The 13,272-nt window shown below is 45.1% G+C and overlaps 1 protein-coding gene across 1 annotated transcript in view; it reads left to right on the forward strand.

Moving 5' to 3' along the window:
* The window catches only part of RIOX1 (ribosomal oxygenase 1), a 268,462-nt gene that overhangs the window by 97,237 nt on the left and 157,953 nt on the right, over positions 1-13,272 (forward strand). Inside the window, exons 6-7 of the mRNA XM_078649274.1 lie at positions 8,526-8,632; positions 9,575-9,682. Of these exons, the coding sequence (XP_078505400.1) occupies positions 8,526-8,632; positions 9,575-9,682 (215 nt within the window). The remainder of the gene's footprint in view (positions 1-8,525; positions 8,633-9,574; positions 9,683-13,272) is intronic.

Below are 13,272 nucleotides of genomic sequence, written 5' to 3' on the forward strand. Positions count from 1 at the left end.
TCTTGAGCAGTGGGTGGTTTTCTGTCTCTCTCTTCTCTCTTACTGATTTCATTCTCATCTTCGCTTTACTCTACTCTTCTTGGACTCTATCCTTTGTTTTCTTCTATTGTCTTAGTTTGTGTTTGAATAAGTAAAACTTGTATTTGACGGCAAAGTTCCCTGACGGCCAGGGGTTGTAGGTGGGTGTAACGTTCTCGTTTACAGCAATATCCAATTAAACGATTTAAACCATAAAGAGATGCAGTGTATGTGACTAGCACTTTTCGCCTGCTGATGGTCACAAGGCCCACTTCTCATGTTTGGGTATCCGACATCCATTTCCTTCTTATGTTTTCTGCACTGGAATTCATTTAAAGATGCTGAGAAGCGTTATGTTGATATCTGCAGAGGGCTTCTGATTTGAAAGGAAGATTAAAAAGAGAGGAAGTGTAGTGTTCATCATACTGATAGACTCTTGTATAAGTCATATTCTGATGTCATAATGTACTATTGAATTTTAGTTGGAATTTGTCTGGGAAATGATCTGTTGGTGTTGATGTTTAAGAGGTGAAGTCCCCATTCAGGGTGGAGGAATACATTTATCTTAAGGTCCGATTCTTGTGTGAGACTGATTATTCCTCGATCGGACAGGCAGATTGGCTATTGAAAAAGAGTAAATAATCTGTACCTAGATTGGTACCTGTGGTATCTTCTGCTGTAGAGGAACCCTGTTCTGTCCATGCACCCTATCCCCTGCTTCTTTTGTTATTGGTTTGTTCCACTATGACAGGCTGTACAATGTCAGTGGGGGAACGTTCTATGTTGAGCTCCCTGCGAGGAGCTGTTGACCGAGAGTTCGGACAACAGCTGTGGCTGGGGTCTTTCTGCCGCACATGAAGAAATAAACACATTCTTTTGTACTACTGCGTGTCCTGTTATCTTCAGAGAGAACTTTAATCTTAATTTCACACCGGCGACGGAGGATGGGATAAGAAGTTACCGGCTCATGTGGCAGGATCGGACCTCAACACCCTACTTAACAAAGCTTATGGTCTTCTGTGCTGTATCGTGAGTAACCCCATAGGGAAGAGGTGTGGCGCCGCGGCCAGGGCGACTGACTCCGGAATATGGGGATCACGGTTCGATCCCCGGCACCGGCGGCAGATTAGCCCAGCACCATGTGACTCTGGGTAATAGCTTGCTTAATCTTCCCGACGGCCCCCAGCGCCTAGAGACCCTAACGGGTGATTGTGCGCTTTACAAATGTGGATATTATTATTATTATTATTATTATTATTATTATTATTATTATTATTATTATTATTATGGAGTTTTCCGTTGATCGCTAAAGAACACTATTCCTTTTGTAAGCGCTGCGCGCAGACCTGTCACTGGAGCGGGCACTGCTTCTCTTCTCAAATAAGTTGGAGCTGTGTCCCACGCGTTCACCTGGTGACTTTATTTGGTGCTCTCTCCCAACCTCTCCTCACCGTTCCAGTGAGCGTTACAGATTAGGAAATGACCGGTTGCTCCCATCGGCTGCCTCTCTCTGATGTCCTCCTTCATGGAACTCTGTCAGCTGAGAGTACAGGTTTCCCTCAGTTTAGGAGAGCTTAGAGGCAAAGTGCATTTCCAGTCACGTTGACTGACACAGCTCGGGAGCAAGTTTTGTGTAAAGGACATTTGCGGGGAGGGAAACCGGCAGGAGACGTTCTGTGAGACTCGACGTGTCTCAGGGTTGTGCTTAGCGAGTGGTCACACTTGCGCTTATTTGGCACAGCTGTGGGAAATTCTGAGAGGAAGGAGACCGTCACATGCAAACCCCTGACGCGTGGGTCTAACCTACGTAATACTTGCCACTTGAGCACTTTTCGCCTCAGATCGCTTACTGGCAGTGTGGAGATTTTGCTAGTTAAAGGGGACCCAGCCAGTCACACCGACTGGCACAGCTTCACCATATTGAACATGGACATCGGGTATTTTTGTCCTGGGGTTATGCCAGGGAAAAGTAGCCAGTCACGCTGACTGGCACAGCTCGTAGCACACATACCTGTCAGAATTCCGAGCCTCTGTTTCGATATTTGATTAGTAGCGCAGTGGTAGAGTGCCGATCCCCTCACTCTTCAGTTTCACTAGCTGGTGTGTTCGGTGCAGAGTGACACAGCTGCTCAAGGAGGGCAGTTCCGGTTGGAGATCATCACATGTGTGTGCTGCTGAGGGGATACGAGTAGACCCACTTGAAGAGCAGACTGCGGGAGGACCTGTGCTTCCGTGGTGAACTGATCTCTGGACACACAGCGCCACTGTGAGAAAGTGCCATCTTTCTTACATGGTATGCCCCCACTTTTTTTATGAATTGATGATTTACTTTGACTGAGTGTCCCCTGGGCTCCTGACAATCAGATACCCAGGGCCTGTGTTCCTTCCCTAAAGCTGTATTGAAACTGAAACCCAATTGGCATCTCTGGCCACAGGGAAGCCCCTGGTAAATGTTATTTGGTGTTTAACTTGTGTTGCCTGTTGCAAAAACTGTATCTCTTGCTTTAAAAAAAGTCTATTGCTATTTGAAAGTATGAAATTGTAACATCTCATTCTGAGAAAGTATTTATGATACCTACCGTGGTTCTAAAATATAGTAACTATGTATTTTTATATACAAAACTATTGGCTTAGAGTTCAGTTCTTGAGTATGTGAGACCATTTGCTGAGTGTGTACAACAAATGCTTTACACTGTCCTCTGATACTGCCTCACTGCTCAACCAAGCTACCACTATAGACAGTAAGGTTATATCTAACTTTAGCCTCTGCCAAACGTCTGGGGACTGTGGACTCTGTGCACACTGTACCTTACTTTGGTCCAGTATATACAGAGCCACTTTTACAGCCGCCTAGTGGATTTTGATCACCTCTTTGTCTTTCAACTTTTCTCTCTGCTCTCATACCCGAGTTGAATACGACCTCTAATCCTACACTTTCCACTTTTTTTTCTTTGTTTTGGCAATATATATATATTCTCTGTTAGCCAACATGCAGAACTTCACTCCGCCACCGTTTTTTATGGATATTCCAGGAGAGCCAGTTTTAAAATGGAACAAATGGAAAAAGGTTTTCCAAAACTACACCGTGGTATGTGGTCCAAATTTGGGCCTCGTAAGAAAAGTGGCGTTACTGTTGCAATATCTGGGGGCGGAAGGGCAAGAGATCCTAGAACACCTTCCTGATTTAAACGCAAACGACGCAAGGGGTTTGAATGAATATGAAATGAGTCTGAAGAAATTAGATGTCCACTTCTTGCCCAAAATTAGCACAATTATGGAGCGATAGCATTTTGGAAAGAGAGGTCCGAAGGAGGGTGAGATAGTGGAAGGATTTGTCTCTGAGTTGCGCAAGTTAACAGCCTCATGCAAGTTTGGGGGAACTTGTGAGGAGCGGATACGTGATCAATTTCTATTAACGTGTAAGAATTAACGGATACGTAAGGAGTTGTGGTTGAAGGATGACCCCCCCCCCCCCCCTTGGAGATGTCCTGATTGTGGCCAAACAGGTAGAGCACATGATGCAATGTGTGAGCGAAATCAAACATGATTGCGAAGTAAAGGCCAAATTAAGTGAAGTCTCTGAGAGTGTGCTTGCAGTCAAAGTTACAAAAATGGATCATAAGGAAGTAAAAAGCAATTGGAGTTTTAAGGGTAGTTGTTACAGGTGTGGCAAACCAGACATTTAGCAAATAACAGGGAGTGCCCCGCTTTTAAACCTACATGCAATAAATGTGGCAGGAAAGGTAATTTTGAACAGTGTTGCAGAAGCAACTCTTATTACAAAAATAACAAGAGAGATGACCCCACACGTGTCTGCGTTCAAATAGTGTTGCGGATTGAAGAAGAGACTAAAAGTGATCCCAAGGACTTCATAGTTGTTGATGAGACAAGGATTGGGGCACTGTTTGATTCATATTCCAAACCCACAATTGTATCTGCAGAAGATTTTGGTAAAGTATCTAAGGCTACGGTGGGCAACCTATACAGATGAAGGGTTACTTCTGGGGCACTGTAGGCTACAAAGACAGACTTGCGTCACCAAGATATACGTGTCCAACAATGGGGACAACATATTAGGTTGGCAAGCGCAAAAGGACTTGGGGATTTACCTCAATCCAAACAAGAATCCCCAAATATTAGTACAAGAGGTAGGGAAAACACTGGAGGCGATAGAAGCAGAATTCATGGATGTATTCACCGATCATTTAGGCTGCTTCAGACATTATTCCCACAAGATTAAACTCAAAGAGAATTCCGAGCCAGTCACAGCCAAGGTGAGGAACCTACCAATTTCAATACAAGAGGCAGTGAGGGAGGATTTAGAAAAGTTGTGCAGGTTGGAAGTTATTGAACCAGTAGAGGCTGCCGAGTGGTTGGCACCCATCGTGGCAGCCAAGAAATGAGATGGCACGGTGCGCTTATGCATTGATCTGAGAGCGCTAAATAGGGAAATCATAGTCGACAAGTACCCTCTGCCCAACATTTCACAATTGATGAGCAGGGTAGTGGGGACGAAGGTATTCTCTACGCTTGATCTAACCTCTGCCTACTACAAAGTCAGGCTCCACCCTGATTCACAAGAACTCACAGCGTTCATCACACCCATGGGGGCTTACAAGTTCAGGCATATGCCTTTTGGCTTGGTGTCCGCTGCCGCGGTCTTTCAGAGGATCATGAGTAACCTCCTTAAGGGCATACCTGGGGTGCAGTGCTACCAGGACGATGTGTTAATCTTTGGGGAGGACATTTCTTAACACAACCTCCTTCTCAGGCAGGTGCTGAGGAGATTCCAAGAACAAGGACTCACGGTAAAGAAAAGTGCAAGATCGGGTGTGCTGAGATACAGTTCCTGGGACACAAGGTGACAACGGAGGGCATTTCCCCAAAAGCAGATCTGCAAAATACTATTCTTAACCTCACTCCACCCAAGAGTAAAGATGAAATCAAATCCTTTATGGGGATGATGGAATTCTACGGCAAATTTTTTCAGAACTTTGCTAAACGCACTTACACCATCCGAAACCTGCTAAGGAAAGGGGTAATATTCGACTGGTGTGAGACGTGCCAGAAGGAGTTTGAAAACACCATGAAGGCTTTAGCTGAAGCACCCAACCTCAAATCCTTCATACCTGGCCGGAAGACCGTGATAACTACTGATGCCAGCTCTAAAGGATTAGGAGCAGTTCTGATGCAGGTAGAAGAAGGAAGAGCGGAAACAATAGCGTTGGCATCACGCTCGCTATGCAAAGCAGAGTTCACCTACTCCGTGATCAAGAAAGAAGCCTTAGCGGCATATTGGGCCATCAACAAATTCAGAGACTTTGTATGGGGAATGAAGTTCAACCTGAGGACCGACCACAAGCCTCTTATCAAAGTCTTCACAAAGAAAGGGTTAGACTCCATTTCAAGTAGAATCCGGCTGTGGGTTGTGAGTCTTCAAGAGTACATGTTTGATGATGAATACGTACCTGGAGCGAAGAACCTTGCAGCCGACTGGCTCTCTCGCCTGGTGAGGGAGGAGCGTGATGAAGAGGTAGACGGAGAGGGAGAAACAGAGGTAGATAAGGAGATACAGGCAGAGAACGTGTGTGTCATCACCCAAGGAGCAGTAGAAGAAGAATGTTGGAAGGTGGCTTAGAGATGACATGCTATTACAGAGGGTGTGTGAGAAGATTAAATGTCATTGGATGAACCAAGACAAGCAGGAAGAGACTCTTAAACCATTCTGGATGCTCAGAGATGAACTATCCTTTACTGATGATTGCCTTTTCAGGGGTACGAGGCTGGTCCCTCCAGAGACTCTGAGAGAGAATCTGGTCAAGTTGGCTCACGAGGGGCACCTGGGGATCACCAAAACCAAACAGAGGTTGCTACTTGACTATTGGTGGCCCAGTATGGACCTCGAAATCGAGAGGAAGATAAGGGAATGTGTACCATGTTCCACCAGTGACAAGGTGCTAAAACAACACATGCCTCCCATGCATTGCAGGGCACCCTCCGTCGGCCCGTGGGCAGATGTGGCTTTTGACATAGTGGGTCCCCTGACAGGGGAACAAAGCACACCTTACATACTAATACTCCTAGATCTTTATTCCAGGTGGCCCCAAATAAAATGTGTGTCTGAAATCGTAACAAGAACAGTCCTAGACTTCCTACTAGAAGTATTTTTTAGGGAAAGTTTGCCGAACAGCTTACTGACATATAATAGAGTGCAACTCTGCTCAAGAGAAATTAAGGAATTTCTAGAGTGCAATGGGATAAAACACAAGCTATGTGCACTCTATCACCCAGAGACCAATGGGATGGGTGAACGATTCAACAAGACCATCAAAGAGGGTATCCAGCTAGCAAGGGCAGAGGGGCTGTGCTGGAAAGATGAGGTTGGTAAGCGCCTAGAAGCTTACAGACTTACCCCACATCAAACCACAGGCATTACACCTTTTGAATTGCTGAAAGTGAGAAAACCCAACTCTAGACTTGTACCAGGGTAGATGAAGTGGTACAAAGGATGGACAGGTCACTCTAAAGAGGCACAGTGGCTGGATACAGAACGTAAGGCCATGACAGATAGGAAAAGTAGGTTGACAGATTACACGCAGTCAAGGACATGGGTTTCCAAATGGGGGATGTGATCAAAGTCAAAGCACCTTCAGGTAAAGCGAATTGGTCTGAGTTTACTGATCCTACTAGAATTGTAAAGGTGTTCAGAAATGCTGTATAGACACAATAAGGAAAGATTTGGAACGTGGGGAGGGTGGTGAAGTACACAGCTCCAAATGTGGACACCTGCAACCCTTTGGACAAAGAGGGTGAAGCCCATAATGGTGCCAGAACCAGGGGGTTTCGGTCAAGCCGACCTTTTTCCCTGGAAAAGTTGCAGGAAGGTTTGCCGCCCAAAGTATTTAGAACTCTATGTTGGCAAATAGATTGTATCAATATTTCACCTTCACCTTATGTACGGCTTCCTTTTCCAAATGTGTAAAGGGGGGGATGTGTGGTATCTTCCGCTGTAGAGGAACCCTGTTTTGTCCAAGCACCCACTCCCCATCTTTTGTTATTGGTTTGTTCCACTATGACAGGCTGTAGAATGTCACAGTGGGGAACGTTCTAAGTTGATCTCCCTACGAGGAGCGGTTGACAGAGAGTTCGGACAACAGCTGTGGCTGGGGTTTTTCTGCCGCACATCAAGAAATAAACACATCTTTTTGTACTACTGCGTCTCCTGTGATCTTCAGAAAGTTTACTCTTAATTCCACAGTACCCATTTTTTGCATCCTCCTTGCTGTACTCGCAGTTGGGGTTCCTGAAGACCTTCTACTGCAGACTGTAAGCCAGCAAATAAAAACAATGTATCGCACCTCGTCACATGGCAGTAGGATTTCTAAAATGTAAGCTACATGGTAAGATGGGAGAGACCCCACAGCTTGGGCCGTAATGCTTGCGTTCTCCCTTAGGGCCGAATTCAAACAGAACATGGATACACAAGCATGTAACATGCGACACCAATTACACTAGATGTGACAAAGCCACAATGTAGGTACAGGAGAAGGCGAAGAGTCCCAGTTAAGTGAGCGTGTTGAATCGGAAGAAAGAAAGCACAAAGATGATGATGAATCATTCTTTAATTGAAGGGAGCCCACACACCCAGCGTGGGCCAGGTAAGCAGCTGTATCTCCAACTCCCACGGAACTCCTCAAATGAACAGTAAACAGTAGTGGAACATAGAACACAGAATACAGTGACTACATGTGGACACAAAGGCATCGAAGCGCATGTGGCAAACATAAATGCGTATTATTACATCGAGTGATCAGATCTTCATTCCCACAGACTACTATTCACCAGTAGCCTTTATTATGGGTGAAGGTTTGCTTGGGGTATGCTTCTCCTTTATTGTCAAACAGAGTCTTGTGCACTACATGGAGTAACAAAAAAAACATGGACTACCGTCAGAGGACTCGGAGATCGTGTAGTTAAAATAAAAACTGTGCAAGATGTCAATCCACTGTGGAGACTTTCATTCTTGACAGTTTGTAGGGACACATTCGCATTTCTGCTTGGACACTTTGTTTTGCATACACATTCATTATATATGCTGGTGTTGTGCAACACACCTTTCAATCTGCTGTGACAATTACATATATATATTATAAATGTATTGGAAAGCCAGAGCTGCCGACTTTAGAGCAGGGGAACCAGGTTAGAGGTCCCATTCCAGCTCAATATCCTGTGATTCTGGGCAAATCACCTAAACTCTCCATGCCTAAAAAAAATGGATATGATCTTGTGTAATGTAACGTGTTAAACATGTGAGAGTGCTTTATTGCCCTGGGGCCAAATTCGTGTTATAAAAACTGGCCCAAAAATTATATAATTAATAGATATGTATATATATTTTACTATTTTTAATTTTCCAGTTTTCCAGAACTCTAATTTGAATTTGTTGTTGGCTAATTATAAATGACTGAATTTTTTGTTTGTTTTTTCTTATTGATTATTTTTCACAGAATGGCTGTTCCTTAAGGATGTTGAACCCTCAGGCCTTCTCGGTTGCTTTGTGGAATTTTTTGTCTGTCCTGCAGGAGAATTTTGGGAGTATGTGTGGTGCCAACACGTAAGTGTTACTTAGTCCTGCCCAGTATACCGGTTATAAAACATTGACACCAAGACTTAAATAAATGTTTTGATTGGGTTCTGCAACAAGCTTCTGGGTCACATTTGGCTCTCCTTATGGTGGCCGTTTATAATTCAGAGGAACAAGTTGTAGCATAGTTACTATGTCTGTCTTCCTTTTTGAATGTCTGTCTTTATAGATTTGTTTAATGTTGTCTCGGATTTTTTTTATAACTGAATTAGCCAAAGCATTTTCTTTTTAATAAAAGTGTGTCTACTGTATTATACATACATACTTACAGGGGGTTTCAGTCACCATCTTCATCCCTTGGTCTGCTGTAGTGCCATTCACATTTTACTCACGCCCACCATAGCATTTAGCATGTGGGGCAGAGGATCAGTCCACTTCAGCCATTGACTTGCCGGACTGTGAGTGACAACATTCCGCTGTTCACAATGTACAGGTTATCACAAAAAGCAGTCCCTTTCAGTGCCAAGGTCTACTGGTGCTTTTACAGAAATAAAATAGATTGCGGCATTTAGACAATGCTTGTTTTCAAGAAATGTGTGCCTTATTCACAAAGTAAGTATTGGCAAAGCCAAATGGTCAGTAGCAAGTCCCAGCGCTATTGGCTTTGCCAGTGCTGGTTAGGATTTGTATTTTTGTTTCTTTGACTTTCGTTGGGGTATCTTACGCATATCTTAAAGGAAAAATAATGTAAAACAAATGAGGAAGGAGTAAGGGATTGTGGCGTGCACATGGAATTATAAAACAAAGATTTTAATTGTGCAGAATTCCATTCATATTAATAAATGTTATTGTGAAAGGGGAGCATGTTTTTTTTAATTGTATTTTTTTAGAGCTATGACATTTTGTCTTTGCCCTGCAAGGGCCTCTAAAGAAACTGGTGACAATTTCAAATTGTATTTTTCTATGTAACAGGTATTTAACCCCCGCTGGCACTCAGGGGTTTGCCCCTCATTATGACGACATTGAAGCCTTTGTAATCCAGCTCGAAGGGAAGAAGCACTGGCGGGTTTATGAGCCAAGGTATGTAAGAGCAGTAGTTCTTATGACAGCATTGTAAAGTCTTACTAATTTCCTCTTCAAATGAATGCATTTGATGTCCCCTCCCAGTAACTGTCAGTCAGTGCTGGTCCTATGAAATTAGCCCGGAGATTTGTATGTAAACCACAGCTTCAATACCTTAGCTAACATTAATGCATGCTAGGCGGGATCATCATGCCCCCCCACACCCAAACCACTCTGTTACTTTTAGATTGTTATACATTTTCTAATTAGGCATTTTATGGTATCTATATAGTAATTAATACAATGAATAAATAGTAGTAAACAGATACATTCTATGGCCGTTTGACATGCTTATAAATACAGGTTGTACAAGTGTGTAGATAAATCATTGAAACAACTGAGTTAACTATAAATTAAACAAGCATTTACAATGCAATGGTCTCTGCATCATTAAAGGTAGAGCTATTGGCATTGCTCATGACATTTCTTTAAATCATAAATAAATGGCATTGTCATTTACATTGCCAATAGATTAATCGTTAAATAAATGGCATTGTCATTTACAATGGGCAACTGCAAGACTTGGTTTGTAATGTAAGCCATGCTTTCGCAGTACTGTTGAATTTCATTATCCTCGCCTAGTGCTATTTTTCAGCAGTATATAGCGTGAGTTTTGTGGAGGTTCACCCTGCACGCTCACACACTGCTCACCCTACACACTCACACACTGCTCACCCTGCGTAATGCGAAAAGACCTAGCTCTGCCCTTTGGCCTGTGTTGTAATCGTGCAGTAGGTTGTGAGTAGCTGCGCTTGATTGGTTGAGGCATCCCCTCCTTGCTGCTCCCTTCACAGGGGGCCGGCTGCCTCAATGAAGCTCCCACGTGTTCAGCTGTTCTTTGTTTTAGCTCCTGTGTGTCAGTGCACCGTGTAAGCGCACAAGCATACCCTGCTCTCTCTGGAACAGGCACTCTGCACTCACCACTCTGCACTCACCACTCTGCACTCACCTCTCTGCACTCACCTCTCTGCACTCTGCACACTCACTCTACACACTCACTCTGCACACTCACTCTACACACTCACTCTGCACTGTGCACTCACTACTCTGCACTCACTACTCTGCACTCACTATTCTGCACTCACTACTCTGCACTCACTACTCTGCACTCACTACTCTGCACTCACTACTCTGCACTCACTACTCTGCACTCACACTCTGCACTCACTACCCTGGTTGAGCTCTAATATTGAATCTCTCCCCCAACCACTAGGAATTCGGCGCTCTAGAAACTCCCCTTCCTCTCCCTGGTATACGGAGCATTTAAAAATTTTAAAACTTGGCTGCAAGTCCAAGGAACGGGCCTGGCGACGGGACTATTGTCCCTTAGCCAAGATGGAACTCCGAGCAGCACAAAAAGAGTATTATGCTGCCATCAAGTCTGCCAAAGGTGATTTCTTTGCGGCTAGAATCTCCAAGGCTAAGAATAATAGCAGAGAAATCTTTGCAAGAGTATGGAGCTTTACATCCCCAGTGGCAGAAACCGCCTCGGCACCTTCTTCTCCTGGCTGGTGTGAAAAGTTGTCCACTTTCTTTATAGAAAAAATTTAAAACATTCAGGCCAGCCTTAAGCGACCCGCCCGGGCTTGGTCTTCTCCCACTCCTGCGGTCCAGGACTGCAATAACCCTTCCCAATTCCTAAACACCTTTGATCCAGTTGAGACGAAAGATATGCTGGCTATCTTAAAATCATTAAAATCTGGATCCCCTGGGGATCCCTGCCCAGCAAGGGTCCTTAGTGGAGTGGCGGAAGTTATTGCTCCTAAGGTGGCGGCCTTGGTCAACGATTCATTGCAATCAGGTGTGATGCCCCACCAATGGGAACAGGCTAAGCTCCTCCCCTTGATTAAGAAACCCTCGGCTCACCCGCTTCTCCCCTCCAATTACCGTCCTATTTCCTTGCTCCCAGCTCTGGCTAAGGTCTGCGAGAAGGCAGTTTTCAGACAGCTGGAGAAGTTCGTGGAGGGGGGCGTTACATCCCGCCCAATCTGGCTTCCGAACTTCGTTTAGCATGGAGACTGCACTTGTGGAAGTTACCGAGGCCATAAGGGTATGTCTGGATGGGGGCGGCAGGGCGACTCTAATTTTATTAGACCTCTCTGCCGCGTTCGACACGGTACCCCACAGACAGCTACTCTCGAGGCTGTCTGATATTGGCATCTCGGGCATGGCTTTATGCTGGGTTAAGTCATTTCTTATGGACCGCTTCCAGCAAGTATGGATGCCTCCTCACCACTCTTCAAACGTTTTAGTGGAAACAGGTGTCCCGCAGGGGTCGACTTTGTGCCCTCTGCTTTTTAATGTTTACATGACCCCACTTATCTATCTGGCAGAAGGTTTGGGTGCCAAAATAATGGCCTATGCCAATGACACCCAACTTCTCTTCACCTGGGAAGGCAGCGACTTTGGTACGGTCGGAGCCCAACAGTGCCTGTCCGCTGTCTTTGCCTGGCTGGCTCAGGCCAGCCTTAAGTACAACGAGGATAAGTACGAGATTCTCTTGTACGGACAATTCCCGGTGGACTTTAAGGATTCACTCTGGCCTAAAGATACACCTTGTCCTAAGGGAGATTGCGGGATAGCAAAAAACCTGGGGATCTGGTTTGGTGCGGATCTGTGCTTTCGCGACCAAATCATGAGGTTGGCGGGAACATGCTTTGACACACTGGCGACCCTCAGGAAGTTTTTTCCCCTTCTTCCCCAAGTTGCTAAGGAGGCAGTAGCCAGGGCACTTATTCTCTCACGCCCGGACTATTCAAATTCCCTATACATTGGCGCCCCTGACTTTCTGATACACAAACTGCAAGTAGTTCAGAACGCGGCAGTGAGACTCCTCTTTGATATACCTAGGAGGTTAAGTGTTCGTAAACAGCTGCGTGAGCTTCACTGGCTCTCCGTGGCCCAAAGAGTGCGTTTTAAGGCTCTGGTACTGACTCACAAAGCCTTACATGGCCCCTGTCCATCCTACCTGAGGGCCAGATTCACATTCTACCAGCCAACTCGTGAGCTTCGTTCAGCTACGCTCCGACGTCTAGTGGTCCCCAGATTTAAGAGTGTGCGCCTCGGGGGTCATTCACTGGCGGTTAGAGTGGCCACCATGTGGAATGATTTACCTGACCTACTCAGATACACTACAAACTTGAATAGGTTAAAAAAATTACTCAAAACGCATCTGTTTGAGGCATGTGGGCTGCTGAATTCACATCTTATGCATAGATCGCCGCCTAGTGTTGGGTCCGGATGATTGCACATTGTTGTCCTGAAAGAGTCTTCGAAGTATCACGAGATAGGTGGCTCCTCCCCTGGACTACAGTGCGCATGGGCATCCTTTCCATCCTCAGATTGTTTTTTTCCGCCATTGGGTTCGGATGTACTTTTCTTTACTCAAGTTCGGAAACTTTTCTACAAGGCCAAAAGGCCTTCGGGGTCGTCGGTATTGTTATTTCGATCGGTGCCGAGTTCTTGTTCCAGTTCTTTCGAAGCAGGACGTCGAAGAGAGCCGCGTGGCCTTTTCGACACCAGAGGCCTGATCGTCGATGGAACGGAGC

Source organism: Lissotriton helveticus, chromosome 6 (assembly GCF_964261635.1).
Source record: "Lissotriton helveticus chromosome 6, aLisHel1.1, whole genome shotgun sequence".
NCBI lineage: Eukaryota > Metazoa > Chordata > Amphibia > Caudata > Salamandridae > Lissotriton > Lissotriton helveticus.